The sequence below is a fragment of the Azolla caroliniana genome, unplaced genomic scaffold, assembly GCF_043228905.1.
Source record: "Azolla caroliniana isolate FFs.n. ecotype wild unplaced genomic scaffold, voAzoCaro1.0.p SCAF_12, whole genome shotgun sequence".
NCBI classification, from domain to species: Eukaryota; Viridiplantae; Streptophyta; class Polypodiopsida; order Salviniales; family Salviniaceae; genus Azolla; species Azolla caroliniana.
In genome coordinates, this window is record NW_028230447.1 from 6,427,163 (window position 1) to 6,451,176 (window position 24,014).

The 24,014-nt window shown below is 38.6% G+C and overlaps 2 protein-coding genes across 3 annotated transcripts; both read right to left on the bottom strand.

The window, feature by feature from the left end:
- Positions 1–1,484: 1,484 nt before the first annotated feature.
- LOC147856970 (mediator of RNA polymerase II transcription subunit 11) lies at positions 1,485–8,845 on the bottom strand. Its single transcript, XM_087328960.1, has 4 exons — positions 8,741–8,845; positions 3,803–3,894; positions 3,579–3,695; positions 1,485–1,824 (listed from the first exon to the last, which is right to left on the bottom strand). The coding sequence occupies exons 2-4, from the start codon at positions 3,872–3,874 to the stop codon at positions 1,666–1,668; spliced, it is 348 nt and encodes a 115-aa protein (XP_087185086.1). The 5' UTR covers positions 3,875–3,894; positions 8,741–8,845; the 3' UTR covers positions 1,485–1,665.
- A 4,840-nt stretch (positions 8,846–13,685) lies between these two features.
- On the bottom strand, positions 13,686–23,446 carry LOC147856971 (ubiquitin carboxyl-terminal hydrolase 2-like). Of its 2 annotated transcripts, none has more exons than XM_087328742.1 (2): positions 19,658–23,446; positions 13,686–14,589 (listed from the first exon to the last, which is right to left on the bottom strand). In XM_087328742.1, the coding sequence occupies exons 1-2, from the start codon at positions 22,906–22,908 to the stop codon at positions 14,340–14,342; spliced, it is 3,501 nt and encodes a 1,166-aa protein (XP_087184868.1). In that variant the 5' UTR covers positions 22,909–23,446; the 3' UTR covers positions 13,686–14,339. The 2 variants fall into 2 exon arrangements, with proteins under 2 accessions (XP_087184868.1, XP_087184869.1); XM_087328743.1 differs by lacking the exon at positions 13,686–14,589 and adding an exon at positions 15,754–16,048.
- Between the last annotated feature and the right edge of the window lie 568 nt (positions 23,447–24,014).

Below are 24,014 nucleotides of genomic sequence, written 5' to 3' on the forward strand. Positions count from 1 at the left end.
CACACACACACACACACACACAATGAAAAGCCAAAAGGAATGTGTGGAAAACACTACAATGGTACCACAATTGAGTGGTGTCACCACTACAAGGTAAATGGACGTGCTAAATCGCCAATAGGCAAGACAATCCCTCCATTGAGGAAAGAACTTAGACTTGGTCCAATAAACAAAGTTTCTACATCAATAATCCCTTCAACTTTTGTAGATATGCTTTAACTCCATGCCTACCATCAAATACCAATGCATTGTGATCTTACTCCCAATTATGATGCAATCCCCAATATAGGATGGGACACAATTTCCATCCCTAATCTCTCTCTCTCTCTCTCTCTCTCAAGAAATACCTCTCAAAAATAAGAAAATGATCTCCATCTCTACCACCAATGTTTTATTTATGGAGCTAGAAACAGCTTGAAAATATCCAACAACGCTTTTTCATGTAGTTTCTTCAAGTCAAGCTACAAAAGCATATGTGCTCCTACTTTTTCATGTTCTTTTATGGGGTTGTTGAGGACAAATTCCTCTATGAATCGGGCTTTTATGCACAATTTTGTGTTATATAGCTTAGGAATGATTTGGGGACTCACGTTTCATATGGTATGCCACAATTGTTGAACCAATTTAGAAAACCATCATCTTTGAACAAGGAAACTAGACTTACCAATACATATGCTAGAGACTATCTCGTTGTTCACCATTCACACCAATACTTCTATAGGACTTACACTCTTTTTCTGCGAGACGAAGTGTTGAATCATTGGTGAGGAGGCTAGTTGATTGCATATTTTTCCTCGAACAAGTTTAGGAGTCTGAGCATCACACTTTGATTGATATATGCTACCTTCGATCACATTCAAGTTTGCTTTTTACACTGTCTCAATCTATTTTAGTGCTTAACGAACATTACTCTCACAATGACAACGTGCGCTCTCGACTGCAACGAAGATGAATAAAATTCTTGAACATTGATAGCCACTACTCCATTCCACATGTACTATGCAAAAATATATCACTTTTGGTCCCGTAGGCCATCATTGATCTCCAAGGATGATAAAAACTCTGTAAATGTGGTTGCCACTAGGCCCACACAGCATAATAACTCACAAAACCACGATATTAGGGCTTCGTTGAGTTCATCATTGATATCCTTAATAGCTAAAACCATTGCATCATATTAGTGGACAACACATGGTTCTTACTTAAATAAGGTGAATCAATGCTGATATGATGCAACACATGTTCTTACTAAAATAAGGAGAATCAAAGCTTCGCATTACTTCTTCAGAATTAGTTAGAGAGACAAGCAAAGGTAAAAAATTTATAAAAGATTATCATTAGAGAATAGAAATGAATATATCAAAATCATTATATGATTGAGGAGATAGAGAAAAGTCATGGATATTCATACAGGAATAAACAAGAAAAACAGAAAATCCTATCATTTGCAGAGGAAAACAATCACATCTAATGGCACTGGGACAAAGAACAGAATCGATAAGGTATCTAGCCCACTTGACTCATTTACATAATAAATAATTAATCAACAATATCACGTTCACTTCTATACCAAAAATCACTTGAATTCCACAAACATTCACAACTATCTTTCTTGATAATGAGCTAATTACCTTGGACTTTTCAGATGTTGAGATGTTAGATTGTTCATTGAAGACTTTTTAGCATGCATTCTATCTGATTAGTCACACACTCCAGTTTCTTTGTACTTATCTCAGCCGATGTTCGTGCAATGTAATCACAGTTCTCATAAGCACGATAATCACACATTCCTTTAATCTCTTCCCTCAATGTCACCTGAATGTCCTATGGAAGCAATCCGATATATTATTATTGCATACTAAATTCACATTGTTAAAAATTGTATGAAATGAACATGTAAACCTCCATAAGACCCAAATACTGAGAGAAGCAGAACTAATTGATTATGTGAATAATAAAAACTGTGTTAATTAACAAAACCATAATGTGCATAACACACAATGTAATGCATTACCTCTCTATGAATTATGAATAACATATCAGACAGAGTAGTGGAATGTGTAAGTCAGTGATGAATGTATTTATAATGACAAATATGCAGACATAATTCTGTTTTATATAAGTAAAGGTAACTTGATAGACTTAACCATGAACAAGATTGGCAATAAGAGAAATATCTACTTATGATATATACACTATGTCTTAAAGGTGCGTATATGATTGTGCATGTAAGCATATTAGAAATGTAAAGGGTACATCATATGTCTTCAGCTCGGCCCCTATCAAGATGGATCATATATCTATAGAGAAGACCAAGATCCAAAACTATAGAGAAGACCAAGATCCAAAACCAGTATTCAAGTTTTAACTCATTGATGTAAAAGCTATAAATATACAAAATCCGGGCATAAACGATGCATTATTTAGTATTTCTGGGAAACTTTCTTACCTACTGTCCTCCTTAGTAAACATTTATAAAACTATCCTTCTGAACCCTAATTCTAGATCAATGAAAATGCTGATGGAAATTCTATTAAGGACCAGTGCATGCTTGCATTACATCAAGTATTGTCATTTTATATTTTTCCATGATGTAAAGTTGAAAATAAAAACGTTTATTTATAATCCCTACCTCAAGTGCCTATGTAGATGATCAAATAAGCATGCATGTCTAATACTCCAATTGTATCATTTGCCAAATTCTGAGGATAGTACCAAGACAAATTAATGAAACCTACAAACCAACAAGAGGGTGTATACTAACTATCATACAAAGTTGGCAACAACAAAATCAAAGAAAAGATGAGAATGATCCAGTTCTGTGAAGAAGGCCTGCCTCCTTTTGTCTGCAACCATTCAAGAGCTCATGGAGGCATCCACTGACTTCCTAGGGTCTCAATCAATTTATTCCATATGGTGGCTAAGGTATCTAATGTAGATTGTATCTTACTGCCAAGTAGCTGGGAGCATAGGTTCTTACAAATATTCCATAATGCAATTCTTGAGATTGTAGTAAAGATAATATCTTGATGATGGTTCTCAGCCTTTCCACAAGGCAACAGTGAGCATAAATACAATGCATGGGAACACGTCTTTGAATGTTGAATGAACACCTATCATATGTCTCAACGAAAGGCCTGCTCACCATGAAAGAAAATATATATGCAGACCAGTGATTCTAGCACAAGGTCATTATATCTAGTCCATGTGGAATCATGCCCAGCTACAGCTGCCAAGTGTGCCTATTGCTATAACCCTCCGTGTATGGTCTGCTATTGAAAGTGACCATCATAAACTGACAATACACAAAACCATTGTTGTCCCTACCACAATAGTGAGGATTTTACAGCAAGGTAAATCTTCCAAGGTAAGATATAAAGGCAGCTCCTCTAAAGACATGGTGCTCACAAAACTCAATTGTGAATATTGTCAAACCAATTTTCAGCCTACATAACTCTTGTGATGCTCATTTGGAGCACATCGAACCAGAAAAAAGGGAGACTGGCTGTTTGTTTAATATGCATACAGAAGAACAAATGGGAATTGATTGGTTTGAAAAACAGCGGAAATGACGGTACCTTGACAGACTGCATGAACTCCTGGCACTGTGTGACTACAAGATCTGATCGTGGACCAGCTCCACTTGCCAGCTCATCCATCAGCCTTCCAGCCAGCTCCAACGCAAGCACGATCTTCTGAAATGACAGAGCATGGAAATAAGATAATAGAAGAAACAGAATGAAATGAGAAAGAAGAAGAAGATGTGACATTCTTACTATGGCGAAAGCATAAGAAAACTTGCCTTCTCAGCATGGCACAGACGCTGCAGAGATGTGGATTGAGATGCTGCTGTCGTATTGATTGTGCTTGACATGGATTCTGCAAACCTTACCCTGTCCAACTAACTATATATATACATATATTCTCTCTCTCTCTTTCTCTCTCGCTCTCTCTCTCTCTCTCTCAACAATTTCTCCAAACACAAGGAAAAGCACATGCCTGTGCTAAATTTTGGGGAAATCTAAATGGAAAGTGTGTTTGAGAGTTATAGTGACTTAACTATGGACTTATCTATGCATTGTACGAATTAATATGAGCTATCAATTGCCAAAAAGATGATATGATATGGTTCTCCTTGACATATGTCTCCCTTCTTTATTATTGAAGATATATGCATAGAGTTTACGAAATGTTTGGGATAAAAGCCCCAAACATTCTCCTATTTTAGTATATTTTGACCCTTCAAGAGCTTTCTAGACATACTTCTACTACATCTTTGGCCCCAATTTGAGGGGTTATAGGCATTTATAGAAAAAGGGAGTAGTCTCTCGAAAGGCAAGCAATCTTCAATGTATAAAGGCTGAAATGGATGGGAAAGGAAGCACATGCATGGATAAGTGATATGTTTAATCATGCATTGCAACATGGTAGGCCTACAAATGAACTACAAATTGGATCAAACCTTTGCATAAAGGTGGAGATGTAAATAATGTAAACGAACCATCATGGTTGGTTCGCGAAAGGTAAAACTATTTGGATGTACAATGGAGTCAAATGTACATGCATGGGCTGAAAACAATGGTACAAGAGCTAACAGAAAAGCTAGCTTTCAAAAACACAATAACATCATTAATCACCTTGTCACCCTTCAAGTATTAAAAGAAGAATGACACTTAAGAGGTGAGGGTTCATAATTTTGCTTCATGAACTTCAAGAAAACTTTTGATATAGTACTTAGTGAGCATCTTTGAAGGCGAATGGAAGAACTCAAGGTTCCAAGAGAATATATGCTTACCATTTCCCGAATAGATGAGAAGGTTATATGTTGTGTGCATATGGGCAATGAAATTAGGCCTAGTTTAACATCATTTTCATTATAGAACATGTTTTTTTATATAGAACAGTTTTGTTATTTTCTTAGAACTATTTACCTTAAACTCTATTTTTATCTTATTTTTATTTTTACTTTCGATGAATGGGTAAATATCCCATTTTTTTGTAAACCATTTGTCTCATGGGCCAATTTTGGCCTTAGAAGACGTTAATATATCTTTCTTTCTCTCTCTCCCCTACTGTGTGTTTTCCTAACTGTTTGTTCTCTGTTGTCCAGCTGAGCCTGTTGTGTTCGCACGTAACGCTTCCGCACACGTATCATTTTACATGGTATCAGAGTGCGAGGGTTAGAAGAATCCTCTACAGCCGACACGCAAACAAGCATAGAGACAAACTCTAGTCTTCTAGAGAAGAAAAGACAGAAACATGGAAAAAGGCATGGGAAGCTCACATCCAACAGAAAAACTCGATAGGAGCAACTACGCATCTTGGTCGTACAAGATGCACTAGTACCTGCTTCGGCACAGGTACTAGAGTTACGTCGAAGGAGCAAATGATGCAACACTGGATGCGACACATAGGGACTTTCCGGCCTAGGAGGAAGCGGTAGGCAGAGTAATGTATTGTTTTGCGTCCAGTGCCCGTGATCAACTACTCAACTACATCCGGGATGCCAAGACGTCGAAAGGTGCATGTGCGAATTTCAAACGGATTTTCGTTGCCAGCACAACGGCCAAGAAGCTGCAACTTAGGTAGGATCTTAGCAATGTTCGACAGAAAGACTTGTCTGTGGCTGATTACACTACCCAGATCAAGGAGATCTGCAACTCGCTCACCTCCATAAACGTGACCGTCGAGGAGGATGAAATGGTGTAGTTCTGCCTCAGAGGGCTGGCGTCTAGATTCGAATCATTCTGAATGGCAGTTTGCACGAGAGAGAACACGCCGTTGTTCTTCGAGCTACAATCGATGTTGCTCGTTGAGGATGCGTGGATGAGCACGCACGCCGACATCAAGATGCTGTACACAGAGGTGGATAGGTCCCGTGGTCGTGGAGAACAAGGCGGGTCGGCACGCAATTGAGGCAGCCGACAAGAGTAGAACCAAAGGCATAATAGAAATGTCGACAGCAATTCTGGACCCTCCACAAGAAGGGGGAGTCAAGACGGCGCCAAAAACTGGCAAGGAAAGACCGCGACAGACTGTTGGTATTGTGGCCAGAAGGGCCACACAGAGAGCGAGTGCTAGAAGAAGCGTGCCGATTCGGACCGAGCTGGATCAATCCGGGGAGATGTAGATAGGCCATCGGTGTCAAAGATCGCACTACGCCGAACGCTTAGGGCAAGCTGGAATAGACCCCACCTTTGAAATGAAGCACAAGGCCAATTCGATGGTGGCGAGCACCTTGAAGCCGAACGAGGTGTGGTATGTGGATTTCGGAGCATTGAACCATATGACGAACCACAAGGAGTGGTTCTTGATGTTGGAGAAGCCGGAACAGCCGAGAGTCGTCAAAATTGGCAACGACACCCCTCACCCCATCGAACATATCGGAGATGTCCCTCTGAGCCATGTCGGCCAGAGAGGAATAATGAGGAACGTCCTACACGTCCCGACGATCACCAAGAACCTGGTGTCGATCGGACAGATCTTTGATCAAGGGATGTAGGTTCGATTCACTCATCTCGGGTGCTTCATCGAAGAAGAAGGCCGAATTATCACGCAAGGCCGCCGAGACGGGAGGATGTTCATCCTCGACACGAACAATGTCGGCACTACCATGTTCGCCAATGGGCAAAAGGTCGAGTCGAACATTGATCTATGGCACAAGTAGTTCGGCCACATCAACTTCCTGCGGCTTTGACCAAACCTAATTCTTCGGCCACACATCTTTGACCAAACCTAATTCTTGCACGAATTTCCCTCATACTCACAATGTGCACTCTTGATTACAACATTTATTAGCAACGTTCTTGACTATCGAGACTTGCAACTCACTTTCACATGTATTACATGAAAATGTAATATTTTTGGTCTCATAGGTCGTATTTAACCTTTGAAGACGATAATAAAATCTATCTATCTATCTCAAAATAGCAATAGAGTGATCCAAATTAACTTTATCAAGTTGGAAAACAAAATTACATAGATCATCCCCACGACATCTCTGGGAAGGAAAATGGTCCATTGTAAGACACAATTTTTACACACATCAGAGGATGGATTCATCATTTGATCTGTGTATATGGACATACAACTATCCTATGCATTGCACATTGTGATAGGCCAATTACAAACTTCTTCGCATCAGTTAGAGATTGAGGTAGGCAGATATGGACGAGTATCTCTAGAAGAAAGATTTTGCCAATGTGTCATTAGGGAATGGAATCTGAAGAACACTATGGTTGTCATTATGCTGTTTTTTATGAAATAAGCGGGAGATACCATTGCCTCTTTAAGCACGGCTTCGACCCACTGCACAAGGTAATGGAATATGAGGACCAACAGTGTTTGGGGCTTTTCTTGCTAGAATTCATGAGACATAGGGAGAAGTTGTTGATAGAAAACAATACAGCCACACAAGCTCATTAGCAACTTATGATTTTCATGTTGTGGAGATCAGTTTAGGGTTCAGTTCTATATAGAGAAAGAAAGAAAGATATATTAACGTCTTTTAAGAGGCCAAAATGGCCTATAAGACCAAACAAGAGATTACATCTCAAGTGTTGTCTCGTCTTTGAGAACAAATCAAAATGTTGGGGTTGAACCTTTTAAGTCTATGAGTTTCATGTGGTGGAGATCAATTTAGGGCATGGTTTCGCTTTGTTAATATTTCAAGATCTAGAAGTCAATTGCACATGGAGTAAAAGAATGAAAAGAACCACATGATTTATACACTAAAATCATAAAAGTGACCTAGGTATACTATTGTGTTTAATGTGCTTTAAATATCCCATGTGTTTTAAGGTTCCAATATTGAACCCACAATATAACCAACAATCAAGACTTTCATACTGCAGCTTCCAATATACTAAGAGTATACAACATTTTTAATTTAAGAAGAACTTGATGCAAATATATCAAAGTGAAAATGTTAAGTGGAAAAAATAGAGACTAGTGGTTACATTTACTAGTTGGAAGTACTCAAAAGCTTTATCTAAAAGTATTTCAGAACTTTCTAAAATTTATTTGATGCCAATAAAACCTTCTTGCTACGAATTTGTAAAATTATGGAAGAAACAAAATATATTTTGTCTAATTATACTTTCTCGAGTGCTATAGATTTAGGAAAGATGCAGGTGAGACAATGTTTTAATAGATTTCATAAATTTAATAGGACATAACCCTTAATTGAAGTTGTAAGATTATAATACATTCTATTAAAATTAATGATCCAATAAGACACAGTTCACAAAGGCAAGAAAACAGTTGAAGCACTGGTTGTTTAAGCAAGGTGATAGCTTTTAACGATGTTTCTGACATTCAACATTTTATCCACTTGAGCTATCTCTCTTAGGTTTAGTTTAGAAGGCAATGAATTAATGCTACATGCACTTGTTCACTTCTTGTGAATACAGCTTAAGACAATGTACCGCATCAAATAATAGGCATTCCCGGCTACATTTCTTCCTCCCATCAAAGAAAGTAATTTATTTTAAAATGTGTATAGTTTACACACATTAACGTCATGTTACACAGAAAAACTTAAGAGAGGAACAGAAAAACAAACCAGAGAGGGGAAATAGAAGGGAATGAAGCAAAACAAGTCGAAGAATTTTCATTCTGGGAGATACAAATATTTAGAGCCAGGAAGATACGAGGACCAAAATCATATAAACATATATACCCCAGACAGAAACTAACTTGGAAGAATAAAACGAAAACACAGGGTAGGAGATACTAACCTTTTTCTTCCTCCAAGAGAGATGGTTGTGACTTCTGGAGCTGCTAGAACAGGAAAAATGGAGCGAGGCAAGGAATCAGGAGCAGAAGAAGGAGGAAGGAGCAGGTTTTCGCCATAGCCGATCATCGCACAGTGTTTGGGTTATTTACGAAAATGGGCCTCCCCCCATATTTTCCATAAATTCCCAATATACCCCTCACTCAATCTTCCACACTTGTGTATATTAACTTAACTGTAAACGCACACAATTATATTAACTGTAGTATCAGTATGTAAAATCCACTTGTTACTCTCTCTCTCTCTCTCTCTTTGGTGAAAACACACAATTATATTAATAAATGTGTGTAAAAAACACTACTTACAATGGGTGTGACAATAGAATATGGTCACCCACTAGCTACACTACACTACACTACATGGGTAGTGGAACATGTTGAATTGCCAATAGGCAAGACGAACACTCCACTGAGGAAAGAATTTCCACTTGCTCCAATAAAGAAAATTGCCACATTAGTACTCCCTTCAACTTTCGTAGATATGCTTTCACTTCATGTCTACCATCGAATACAAAAGCGTTGCGCATGTTCCAGTTATGACGCAATCCCCAATATGTTAGAAATAGAAAAACGATCTCCATCTCTGATTTTGGGTCAACCTATAGGACCCTCCCTAGTTCCTGAATTACCTTGCCAAGTAGTCTCACGAGTAGTGGGAAAACTATTACGTTACATATTCATTGATTTCCCCTTCGACTTGCCCTTAACCTGATGCCAATTTTTGTCAACAACATCACTACTAGCTCTATCCAACGGTTTTTTCCCCTTATCTATAGCCACTAAACTTTGTTTTTCCATATCCATAGATTGAGTTCCCTTATTCTTAGGGCCCAAACCTTGAAGCGAGACCTCTGTATAACCTGTTCTAGATGATGTTCCTTCATCCATGACAACCACAATATCTGACACACCAACAATTCTCCCAACTCCTTCCTTACCATTCCCTTCATTAGGAACCTCTATAGTTGAAGGACAATAACGATGGCATTCCACCATAAAGTGACCCCATTCACCACATCCAAAACAATGACATGCAAATGTCTCCCACTTCAATTTAAAACAATTTAAGTCTTTTCATACAAGGTGTGTTCATAAGCACCCATCCTGGCCTCTTACGGCTTGTATCCCATAACACACAAAATCTGCACTTATTTGTAGCATTTGCATGTGTAGATAACAAAACTTTACCCATTTGACTCATGAACTCTGGTAAAAGTGGCCATAAAAAAGCATGCTTACAATTCACTGTTACCCAAATAGGGCATTCTTGTTTTAACAAAGCATGATAGCCATTGCATTACATGCACCAATCATTTATCAAAAAACATAGGAACTTTAGCCAACAATGCACTTCGATGTTCCGGTGAACGAAATACTACATCATAAAACCCTCGTGGACCTGCGTATATAATTTCAACAGAATTTGGTGACACGATGTCGTGAAGTTGAGCGTGTGAATGGGGGTGTGCACGGATGCACACGAAACAGTTTTGATGTACCAATATGTGTAAATAGTATAGTGTTAGTTTAAGTGTTGATGAATACTAGGTAGGAGTGATTTGATAGGTACTTTTGTGACCACACAAGTAGAGGAATAAAAGGGATTGATGGGAGGAAATCAAGGAGAGAATCGGGGGTTGAAATGTGGCTATCTTAACAGCCTGATGTAACAGTCTCTCCCTCCTCGAGCTATAAAAGGAGGAAGAGAAGATCGAGAGAGGGATCCATCATTTTGGAGGAGGAAGTGTTGTTGGACAGAGCTCTGCAGATTTCCGTCTTTCTATTCTTTGTTTCGGTTTTTGTCATCATGTTGTGAGGCCTCTGTTTCGCGTTGGTAGCCCGTGTGCTCTTGATCGGAGGCTTGTTAACGTCAATGTGCGTGACTGTGGAGAGTCTGAGGCTCTGTCACCGGTCGTGTCCTATTGTATTTTTGTTATTCCTAGCTAATAGATCATCTTGTTGCTATCTGGAAAACCTTGTGTCATTGGGTGTCATTCTCTATCTCTGCTACGCGCTTACCTTTGTTCCCTCCGCCAGAGTGCTTAGTTGGGGCCCCAGCCCGTGCGCTCATCTCCCGCTATCCGACTGTGGTTCCTAAACCATTTACACTTCTTGTTCTGAGCGCTCTTCATTCGACATCCGGACTCTAGTCCGTAAACCGATCCGGATACCCCTAGACACCGATCCAGATAATCTCTCCTCCCTTACCGGCTCCTTGGTCCAAGACCCCGGTGGTTCCACCCAGTTTCTCACACACACAAGCAGAAAACCATAACAACGATTGTGTTCAACCATTGTTTAATCCAATTAATGTATGGGAGTTTCCCGATAAAAAATAATATAACCGCACGGTCATAGAATACATAAAAAGATTGTAATATAGCCTTAGCATCAACTTCCACATCATGCACATCCTCATCAATGCATTCTTTCGCTTCATTTTCATTTTCTTCCACAATATCAGACAACAAGGTATTGGCAAATCCCCATAAATGATCCCAATTACAATGATCCCTATCAACCTCATCTACATGTATTACTTTGGCATGTGTCAATTTTTTCTTATTGATTTCCTCAATACCCTTAAACCTCCTAGAGCTTCCAATGTCTTCCCTTTCACGATTACATTCAACCATCACATTACTCTTTTTTTTATCAATTGTTTCCATATGATGTCCCCACAATTTGTGAGGAATTCATCTTTATATCCATTATTCTTGATGTGATTTCGATCCGAGATAAAAACAAATTTCCATGAACAAGAGAGACAACCGGAACTCGCCTGATCGAAGAGGTCAAAGATGATGAAGGCAATAGAAGACCCGCAATGTGTGTTGAGTATGTGGATGCCGACAACACAAGCTTCCTTATTTCTATCGTTGCTTCTCATACTTGCTATATGTCGTTACGAAGCTCTAATCGAGATCTTTCTAACTCTTATCTTTGTGCCCAATTCCGTTGCCGATAGAGAGCACAACAATAAAACAAATTCGCTTCTTCTTCTTCCCCTCTCCACTCTTGCTTTTTTTTACTCTCTCTCTCTTCCATAAATAATGGCTTTCATAACCAAAGAAAAAACACTATCATGACTACTAGCTTAGAACAGAGTATGTATAAAACCCTTCAAGGGATCTAAATACTACTACCACCTAGGAATTGGCAACGGTTCGGTTTAGGCTTAACCGGTTTGGGAGAAAACTACTATTAACATATTGAAATGTAGGTTAATTCCTTTTCAAGTATTTGTTAAATTGTTGAACTTTCCATTCACCCTTAATATTAACCTTTCCACCATGAATTGTACAACATAAACCAAACTCAACAACTCAATCCCGTTTACATATGGCTATCTTCTCTATTTTAATATCCCTATGAGCCATAATATTTCTAACCCAAAATATTGGCCATAAGCCATTGATATACAATAAACATAGTCATATGTAATTTGTGGGGAATTACCCTTTATCAATTGGTCACGGTTAATGCCTGATAATATAAAGTGACCCTTAAGGTTTTGATGCTCGTATAGGAGGGCGAGAATTCTCTTGTAAAAAGGGTCTCTAGGTGCCACAACTTAGAGAATACAATGGTAAAAACTTAGATATTACTTTGCCCAATCTCACTTCTTTTGTAGTTACTACTAGCAAACTCAATTGATTTGAATCCAATATATTGTATTGGTTTGCTACACTTCCAAGTAAAAACATCTATATTGTACAAGTGCATTCTTTCAGAAAGAAAATAAGCTTTAAGGGCCCATTGCAGATCTAATTACGATAATCACTATGAAAACAAAGAAACTAGCACTTTGAGATGAAGTAGATTTTTTTAAAGTTGAATTCAAAACCACATTGAAAATCCTCGCCAGAAAGAGGGATTATGACAAGATATTAACACTTGAAGAGGCAATAGACATTTTTAAGGTTGAATCCCAACCACACTAAGAGTTGAAAACTATGATCACATCAATGTAGAATGATGAAAATCCTAGCCGAGAAGAATTAGGATCACGACAAGCACACACAACGTAAGCTATTGTTCTTGCATTGGATACTGGGAGATGGAGTAACTTAGCACCATGGTTCTCCATTCTAACTCACTCCAATCAAATTGAGATTTACTCCAAATGTGTTACTATGTCATGATTTCTCAATTTTCTAGATCTCTTCGACATTCCTCTAAAATAATTACATATATTTCCCTGCATTTGGATTGCATGCAGAATGGTCTACACTAAGAGTTGAAAACTGTCATCATGTCAATGTAGAATGATGAAAATCCTTGCCGAGAAGAATTGGGATCACAATAAGCGAACCAAGCATATGCTATTGTTCTTGCATTGGATACTAGGAGATGGAGTAACTTGGCGCCATGGTTTTCCTTTCTAACTCACTCCAATCAAATAGGGATTTACTGTTACTGTGTCATGATTTCTCAATTTTCAAGATCTCTTCAACATTCCTCTAAATTAATTATATACATTTCCCTGCATTTTGATTGCATGCAGAATGGTCTACAGGAGGTTTTTACTATGTACAAAAGCATGAAAATGCTATAAGAAAGTGCAGGAATAAAATTTGTATGCCTCAAATGTATTACTCTGTAGCTCTCCAAATTCAGTTGAAGACTGCCTCACCGGACAAGAGACTGTTTTAGGAAGCCAAAAACAGAAGAGTCATCCTTTAGTCTACAATATCCATGGGTTATAAGGAAAATTAATCTGCATCAGTTTTATACATTGAAGCACCAGCTTTAAGGTTATGTGGTTAATTATATTCAGAACAAAATTTACAGACCATCAGAACTGAAGAGTATCAGCCATAACAGTGTGTATGCCTGTAAATAACAAAGAAAACACATTTTTTATTGATACTATTAAACACACACACATATAAACCATCACAACTCACTAGCCCTGTATGGATCAATTGATTATGTGTCAATAACCTCAATATTACATATAGTGACCAAACTGCAAAACTGTAACCTTCCAAATAACTGTCATTAGGTACCTATATCAATTACAACATGACAAAATTTCATTCTTTACATTTTACAAATTTCAGGTTCATAATTAATCTCCAAATGATCGACATTTCAGTTCATTGGAAAACCCTCTTTTAATACTTCGTAAACCCGGTATGTATATTTCCGCTTATAGGAACACCCCATAGCCCAATAATGTATATCTCAGTCCAACTCCTTCGTGAACACCTCCTTAATTCAATAAGTATTCTATGCCTCAACACATCACATTGGTCTGATCAAGTCGTTTATACTGTTGATATTGGCCCATTCATTGTGTTACTGTCTGAATGAAGACAGTTTTTATCTGGCACAATAACCTACAATTTGATCAGAATGATGGGCAACCAAAGAACCTTTTGCTATCAACTTTGGTTGACTAATTCATTAGAATTGAACGCCAAGCTCAAGAAAGAACACTAAGAACTTCATAACGAATATACAGTTTAATATGGTGAACTCATGAACTCGGCACATTAGGGATCTATATTAAGCTTGAGCAATGCACACAAATTTTGTGTTCATTGTGTTTTCAACTCCCTCTTCACTTCACACTTCTCATAGAAGAGAAGATATGCTTCACTGTTAAGAACGGCTTCCAATGTAGCTTTCCTAACACTTGAATCGGAAATATAATACCAAGATTCATTATCCACAGTATTCTCTAGGCGTGGACCTCTTACATATGCAATGTAATGACCACCCCTCATAGTGCCCCCATGCTCAACTATACCAACCAGTCGATACATGAAATTGTTTGAATCAAGGCACCTGTAGAAACAGTTCCGGAATCTTATTAGGTGAGCAGTACAAAGATGTCATTAAAATTTAGCACGTGATATATGTTGATAATTCCAAAAGAGTTTGCGAAAATCTGGGCTAGCCATTAATGACTTCTTTTTTTGCAATGCCAACTATTATGTTTACCAAACTTATGAATCAAACTAATCGTGGTTGCAATGTGATGTACCCAAATAGGATGAGAGAAAACAAGTTAGCATGCATCAAATTGCCTACTTGGAATGTATTGACAACTACACAATTGATTGATGGAAGACCAAATATCCTTAGGAAAGTGAATTAACAAACATAACAAAAAAGAGCACAAAACCAAACTAAAAAACAAAGAAATGAACATGAATTACCTCCAGGAATCCCTGGTAGCAATGCCAAACTTTTCGCCTATTTTTGACAGTCAGACGGGGTTTGCAAGTCATTCGAAGCTATACGGTCATTTAGAGGATTTTAAGGTGATTCGTGAATAACAGTGGGAAAACCACAGAAAAGTGTCGTCATAAATCCCAACAAGATGCATACAAAAACCTAAATAATAGGGAATCACATGCAATTGTCAATGAGTAGAGTTTCCTTTTTGCTTCTAAACTAGACCCATGGCTCTCACAAAGCCAGAAATTATATGGATAGGGTCATGAGTTGACAAATGTGCACATGTATAGTTATATCACACCTCAAGTATTTATATACTTATGTACAATAATACAAGGACATGTGGGCCTATGGCTGGCCCATAATCAGTTCAGTAACCCAAGGCATGGAAATTTTCACATGTCTTAACGCTCAAGTTCCATGTTGAGAAACAATTTGAAACTGGTCATACAATTTCATGACCGCCGAAATGGCATATATAGCCACACTGGGTGGGGAACTAAGGAAGACATAACACTTTTAAACTCTTAAAAAGTCCTTACAGGAAATATTAGACAGCACTCAGTGGTATCAATTCTGACATAAAATCCCCAAGTTTTCTTGGTCCATCAATGCAAGTAAATCTTTTTCAGTTGGGAAATTTTGGAAATGATAGATATGCAATTTATGATTGACGCTTAACAGCTTGCTATGAGTTTTCCATTGGAACTCTTAGTTTGTTTCATTAGTGTAGATAAATGTACACCAGACTAATACAAAATTAATAGACAATCTCTTGAAACCATGAGGAAGAATATAGTTTCCCTATGCTTAGAAACAGCCAGCCCCATGCATATAGCTTTGATTATCATACAGAGGAATTTAGGCTGTAACAGCCCAAGCTATGCATTCATAAATGAGATCTAGTCCACATATGTTTCACCATGAGATAACTACTGGACCATATACATTGATCAGTAGCTGCTTCTGACAAGCACGTTGTTCCTATCAATTCTGCCTGAGGGTAGAACACTTTGAGGATCTTTTTACCAGGGGAGCCAGCAGGATGGATGCTCCAACTGATCTGCTTACAAGTAAAAGCACAGCCAATAAAGGGGGTGAAGACTCGAAAATCAAAGGATAACCAGTTAAAGCAAATGGTACTGAACCATAAAGGAAAGGGCTACTTAGTGAGGGCACATGCATTCAGTCAACAAACTCGACTATGTGGAAAAAAATACCAGGATTAGTCGAAACGATTTTTGCACTAATCAATAACAATTTTACGATCCTATGCCAGCAAAGAAAGGGAAGATTCAACCCTGTCAGGGGCATACCCTCTGTTGAAGATCTCCATGCAGAGTATCTCCCATGTTCAGCCTCTTTATATCAGCATCTAAACAGAGGAGAGACAAGACTTTCGTGCTCCAGCGAACCAGACTACCTGGTTGCGACCAGAGGAAGTCATGCACTCACAGGGCTGCTGGGAATATGTCGATCAGTCTCTCCAATTTTGCATCATAACAGGAAGGAAGAATCACTGTGCACCAACAACATGAGCTACCTGGTTGCAACAAGTATAGGTCAGGCAGCTGTCAACCTGCCAGGAGCATACTGGAGAAACAGAACCCACTGTGATCTGCAGTACTAAAGCCCATGTGATTGGACAAGGATCTTCAATACAAAGTGAAAGCAGGAACCAGACCCTTTCATGAGATGGAAATAGAGGTCAGACCTATGCAATATATCAGACCACAAATGCAAGCTTAAAAGTCATCATTGGTGAGCGATTCTCATCACAATAAAATCCTGACAGACCAAAGGGCCCTATCCAGTCATGCAAATCTCAATGGGTAAGGAATGCCTACAAACCAGGATTCTAAGGCGAGACAGAGGCTTCAGAGGCACTACAGGAAGTCACCATCTGAGTGGCTGTGATGGTACAATTATGGCTTGCACACCCATATCTGTGAACCAGGGGATGATCCAGATACTTGGGAAGAGCTAATCAGAAGATCTGCAAAGATATCCAAAAGAAACATGGATCTCCCAACCAGACTGGAAACGTTTATAGATATATCCTTAAGAAGGAACGATTTCCCAGCCAATAGAAGCAGTAGGCTTATGTTTCATGATGCATCCAGAACCCCAAACCAAGTTGAGAGAAGAATTTAAGGGAAGCTAGAGGTAGTGAGGATTAATAAGAGTGGATAAGCTCAAGAAGAATGAATGAAATACCAGATTATTGTTTACAACAATCACAAGAATTTCACATATTTCTAGAAAGCTTGAGTGTTAAGTTATTTGCATGAAAGGATTAATTCAAGAAATAAACCATAAAATTCCCACAGAGGAAGCTTTAAACTAGAAAAAATGATGATAAGGACCACATTAAAGAGTTGCAGGATCTAATTTGATGTTGTGAATAGGTGCTGAGTGCAGAGACTGAGGAATCATTTCTCTCTGTAACACAGTGGAAGTAGACTTGTCGATGTATCAAGTGAACCTCGATAAGGCAAAATCCATTTCTCTGAAGTTTTGCACATGGTTCAACAAGCATTGGTTGGTGGCTTTATCACTATGGCCGAAGCACTGCCCAGATCGAAGAGAAGGATAAAGGAACAGAGGAACGGAGTAACAACCTCCAGCAACAGAGACTCTGAATCCCAGGAGGCTAAATTCCAGCAGGAAAAGACTGGCAGAAGAACATGACCTACATGTGAGGAATGTGCATCTCCATAGCACAATCTCTCCTTAAGGAGGGACCCCGTGATAGAACCCAATTCCTTGGGTGGGCCATAAACATCAGCTCCAACAACCAGAAACTTATTATTTCCAAGGCTTCACAACAAGAAACTCTCTGAACTCTTTGTCTTTGTTCGCATCCATGAGAAGTATCATAAAGTCGTTCCTCTCAAAAGATTGAAATGAGCACATAAGTTAACTATACTGACACCAGAAGCAGAGCAGGTACTGGACAACTGAACACACGGGCAATATGCTAGGCAATTGTCTGACAATACAAGCAGAACCCTAACGTAGTCTGGTGGGAAACTTCTAACTCTCATTAGGAAGGGTGAGACCTAGAGGGGAGCAGCTCCACAATATAAACAAAAACCTCAGGTGATATCATGGTACAACTCTTTGCTCCCAAGAGGCAGAGTGGTACAAAGCAAATTTCAAGCAAAATCAGCCGAATGGAAAAAAAGAAGCTGCCCAAACAATGTGGTGCAGTACTAATGCCAATCATGACAGACCTGGAGCACATGTTTATAATTTAGGGAAGTGTAAGCTGGTAAGCCACCCAGATGTGCCAAGAACTGTGAGTAGGAACACACAGAGCTGGAGGAACAAGTCCTAGGATCATGGATAGACCATGATGTTTGCTTGACTGAACAAGAAAGAGCGAAAGCAAGGCAAAAGACATAAAAGATGCATGAGAATGGGTGCATGCACTCCAAAGGCAAAGCAATATAGATGGATGAAAAAGTGGCAACACACGACCTATGATATTTCCTTGGCTGAACAATCAATTGTGAAAGATGGGCAAAGAATAGATAAGAAAGATCACACAAACTACTAAAAGAGACCCTATAGAAAGGTCATTAAGGAAGAGGAAAGAAGACGAATAATCAAGCAAAGTAGAAGGCATGTTTGTGTCAGACCAACCTTTCACGGGGATAGATATATCAAAGGAATGATCACCCTTTCTAAAAAGGAGCACAGGAAACCTTAATGATAATAAGAATATGGTGTTGTGAAGCTTACTTTGTCAAATGTGAGCAAGTGAGATATATCTATATCTATCTATCTATCTATATATATTAGGTGCAGGTACCATCCCTCAGGGGAGCTCCACTATATGATGTAAGAGAAAGAAAGATATATTAACGTCTTTTAAGGGGCCAAAATGGCCTATAAGACCAAAAAAGAGATTACATCTTAAGTGTTATCTCGTCTTTGAGAACAACAATGTGTAATCTCGCAAGACGGAGGAGTATATATTAGGATGAGCAGTATAATAAATCCATCTCTCTAATAAGCAACATTTTTTTCTAGCCAATATTTGAAGTACAAGGACAGGTACGCCATGGGAGTCAAAACATTTCTTTATTTCTGTTAAAAATAACTGGTTTAAATTTAAGAGTTCCACAAATCTTTATAGCCAGGATTGTTGGGGAGAACACCCATCTGCAATATTTCAAACACTTGGAAGTATCCTATGTGAACAGAAAGATACAATTATTGATGATAAATTTGAAGGAGAACCCCTGAAATGCTCAAGTTTTTTTCTTTATTTTAACATTGTGTTACTTCCTCAAAAGCCTTGCTCAACCCCAAAGGGCAAGTATTGTACTCTTTGGCAGTTATTTGGTTAATTCATCCTCTTTCCTCGATGGCAAGGACGATTTATAGCGTTTTTCTCTCATCTAGGGATGACAAGGATATTTGGGGAAATAATGAAGATTAAGTGCATTTAAAAATAAATGATTCTAAATTGAAAACTTTATGGTTCTATGTTAGTTCTTTGATGCATAAGTGCCTTTAAATTATGAGTTTGTTAGTGCCACTACAGACAATGACAAGAAATATCACATAATTTGTCACCTTCATCATGGAAAGATGACACAATTTATCATTTTAGATTGTTGGCAATCTCAAATACAAAGATGGAGAGTGCAATCTAACATACCTAGCATCAAGAAATGGCCGAAGATCTAGACACTCTGGGAAGGAAACATGACCATTAAGTTTGTTGAGTCGTCCTCGAATGTCCTGAGCAAATCTTTTCAAATGCACAGTCAAGATTGGTGGAGCCTTGCTTATTAACAGCCTTTTCGTCGCATCTCTCTTCAGTGGTTTCTCTGGTTCCTGCCGATTTCTGGTTTTGACCATTCCTCCTGTCTTTAATGGCAAGGATGTGCTTATAGATTCAAGTTCATTCTCATTATTCAGATCATTATTCCTTGAGGTAGAAGAATCAACTAGCACCAATGTGTGATGAAGCATAGTTTTGTCTTCCTTAAAACTTTGGCTACAATTTGAACTTTCTGGAACACATGAATCTCTCGTATATGACCCATTGCTTTCATCATTATTTGGCATTGCGCTCCAATAATGTTCTAAAGACTTGGCATCTTTGTATGCCAGATTACCATGTTTCTTTTCTGAAATGTCAAGGTTAGCCTTCCCATTACAACTCATTTCACTTGAAGATATGTCCCCATTTCCAAATTCCGGAACTTTCATGGATATGATCCCATTACGGCTACAATCTTTCGCAACACAATTAGCCCCATTGCTATTTGCATTCAGATCCTTCAGCATTGTAAGTTCACTGGCATTCCCAGCATCTACATCTTCAGCTGAAAGATTATTAGATAGAACCAATTGATTCATCCGTTGTGTGCATTTCTCACATTCCCAAGCATTCTCCCCACATAACAACTCAGTCTTAGTAAAATCCGCTAGACAGCCCTCCAGAGACATGGGTGAAAAAGAATCCTCGAACTTAACTGAAGTTTTTGGTGTGACTATGGAATCATCCTCATCAAAAGTTGTGAGGTCTGTCTCCCAAGGCACATCATCAAGATTATTCTCGTCTATAATATCACATCCAGAAGTTTCTATATTTTGTTTGTTCATTGGAACACTCTCCTCTTCCTCAAAGAGTTGAAAAACTCCATCAAAATTGTCCCCTTCTTCCTCTAAGTCGATTCCTGACATCTTCAACGCATCCTCTGATAGAATAAGAGGCTCATAAGGCAGAAGAAGAACACCTGATGCTAACGGAAGCTGCTCATCTTCTTTCTCAAATGTATTTTCTATTATCTCTTTGTTCGAAGCTATTCCACATTTTTTGTCTGGTTTTTGTGATTCAACAACCAAACACTTCTGACTAACTTCAATATAATCGTGGGCATTTTGGCATCCCTGTAAAGAGCTTTCTGCAGATTGTATACCACTACCTACAAAATCCAACCATGCACAATCATCCACATTAGAGTTATCCACAAGAACACTTTCTGAAGATAGAAACCCTTTGCTTAATAAATCAGGTGGATTGGTAGAAAGGATTGGGATTTTCTTGTTCTCAACAAAGGGTATTTGACCTAGAGATTCCTTCTTCTGGATTTCTTTTGACTTTTTTGTATATTTTTGCATCAAACCCTTCTTAAGTTTTGGCCCTGGAGAAGTTGGAGTGGTAATACTTTTATTCTTTGAAGGCTGCCTCATGAGGATTTGCAAGGAAAGATCAATCATAGGTTCATATACGACTGATGAATGCCCACATTCCTGGCAACGAACAGTGCTACAAAGCTGTCCACCGAAGAAACTCTCCACAAATGTTGTAGTTTCTGTAATTGTACTTGAATTCTTTTCATCATTTTCCTTTTCCTTTTTAACATCATTAGGTCTTGAGAAATTAGTAACTTCATCACTTCGGGTTGCAATTGAAGCACCATTTTTAACCCCATTTGAAGTTTCTTTCACTTTTGCATTGTGTTCTTCTGAATTCAAACCTTCCAGTAAGCATTTAAGGAGTTCATGACTATCCTGTTGCTGAAAACCCTTGAAGCGGGGTGCTTTTGTGCATATAGCACCAAAAAGAGACTTTGGATTACAAACACCATTATTTTCCCATGAATTGTTTCCACTCTTTTTGAGACCACTTTCATTGCCTGAGGCATCTACACTGCTCTCTGAATTTGTTTCCAAATATAACTTTCTCAACGAGGATACAAGTGGTCCTTCAAAATCAAGCACTTGTTGAGTAAAATAGTCCCTAAGCATATCCAATGCCAAGATATTCTGCATAACTGAGTTGAAAAAACATGTGTTCCCCAAATTCATCATGCCTCTTATTAGCCTCCTCCTTGGCGAACCTACACATTTAATTATACTGGAAGAACAAGTTGATCTAAGTGAATCCGTAGAGTTTCCTTGTGCAATATACCCCGTATTAACCATTGATGACGATGCTGGTATCCCCTTTTTTCCAGGGTCTTTTGACAATCCAGTTTCCTCTCTCAACTTTTCATGCACAATTTTCACTGCTTCTTGCAGAGAAGTGATGTGAGTTGAACTAGAAGATGCATCATAACATGATGATATCGATTCCTGAAAAGAATATTCCAAGGCCATATTGCACATAAAACACCAGCATACAAGACTTTCATTTACTTGCAATGCGATAGGATGCTTTGAAAAGAAACAATGCTTCCATACATGTCCAGAAGGAGCTTTCTCCTTCTCATTTTCAGTAGCTTCTTGCATGAAAGAACATTTCTTCGTATCATTTATAACACATCCTTGCTCAAATAGACTTTTTTTCTCCTCACTCGAGACATGTTCTATCTCTATGTCCTCATCATCATCACTCGAACCATTACTCTGATGAAGAGAAGATGAAAGATTTCCACACAAAATCCGCCCACATGCCAAACAAATCCATTTGTTTTCTTGATTTCCAGAGCTTTCCAATATCGTTTTCCTGCTTGATTTTCCTTTCTTCTTCTTATTCTTATTCTTCTTCCCTCCAATTCCTTTTCCATCTTTAACACAATCTTTGCAGTTAGAAAAACTAATGTTTGCCTTAGAAAGTTTGGAAGAGATCTCATTGAGATGGATTCCTCTCTCAAGGTGTCTGCAAACTTTCACAGCTGAAGAAGAAGCTTCTTTTCTGAGAAGAGATGATTTTTGAGAAGAAGAAACATCTTTTTCTTCTTTTCCATCAACTTCTCTAGCCGATGACGGTTCTATATAAACATCAGTCTTACATAAAACTGGGTCTTTCTTTGGATCAAGAGCAGAGGAGGAGGAAGAAGAAGGTGATGTGAGGTTTGCTGTTGTTGATGTTGATGATGGGGATGATGATGCAGAGAAAGGTGTCTTGAGATGGACCGTAATCGGCCTTCTCTTGTTTTTCTTTCCTGCTCCCATGGAAACCCTGAAGCTACACAGGAAAGAGAAGAAGATGAAGATAAAAACAATAGAGATTATGATGGTAACGCAGGGTTACTGCTCACCTTCTTCTTCTTCTCGGATGATAATAAAGACAGATGACGCAGAGTTAGTGCTCAACTTTCACAGCTAGCTTCCGGAACATGAAAATTTCAATAGAAAGCTTGAGAAAGATCAAAGCTACACCAGAAAGTTTAAAGATGATCGAAGCGTCAATGGAAAGCTTCTTCGATTTCTTCTTTTTTCTTTTTCTTTTTCTTCTCTGATGATGATTCAGAGTGGTGTTCACCTTTTATAGACGAGAAAAAAATTGCATAGCGAGCATCATGAAGATGGAGTACCCAACAGAACGCTTCAGAAAAACCAAAGCTAAAACAGAAAGATTCAGGAAGATCTAAGCTCCAATGTAAAGCTTATTCTGTTCCTTCTTCTTCTTCTTCTTCTTCTTCTTCTTCTTCTTCTTCTTCTTCTTCTTCTGCTTCTTCTGCTTCTTCTGCTTCTTCTTCTTCTTCTTCCCTGATGATGATGAACAGTTTATACGCACCTTTTACAGATGGAGAAAAACAGTGATGGAGAGCTTAGGGAAGATCGAAGCTGCAACAGGAAGCTTCAGGATGATCAAATTTACAAAAGGAAAGATTGAGGACGATCGGAGCTTGAACATACGGATTTCTTGTGCTCCTTCTAATTCTTCTGCTTCTTCTCTGATGCGTCTGCTACTGATGATGATGATGATGAAGAAGAAGAAGAATTAATACCCAGCTCTTACAGAGGAAGGGGGGGGAAAGGGGCGATGGAGAGCTTCTGACCTATGGAAAGCTCCGATAGAAAGCTTCAAAAATATCAAAGCAGGAAGACGATTCTGTTGCTCCTCTCCTTCTAATTCTTCTTCTACCTCTGGCGCAACCATGAGCTAATAACACTCACCCACCTGCTAAAATCGAGAGAAAGGAGAAGAACGCAGCAATGGAGAGCTTCCGAGCTATGGAGGCAGCAAAACAGAGAGCTTGCTTTCTTCACAGGAAGATGGAAGATAACGACAGACAGACAGACAGACAGGGAGCAGATTCCTTCCAGGAACAATG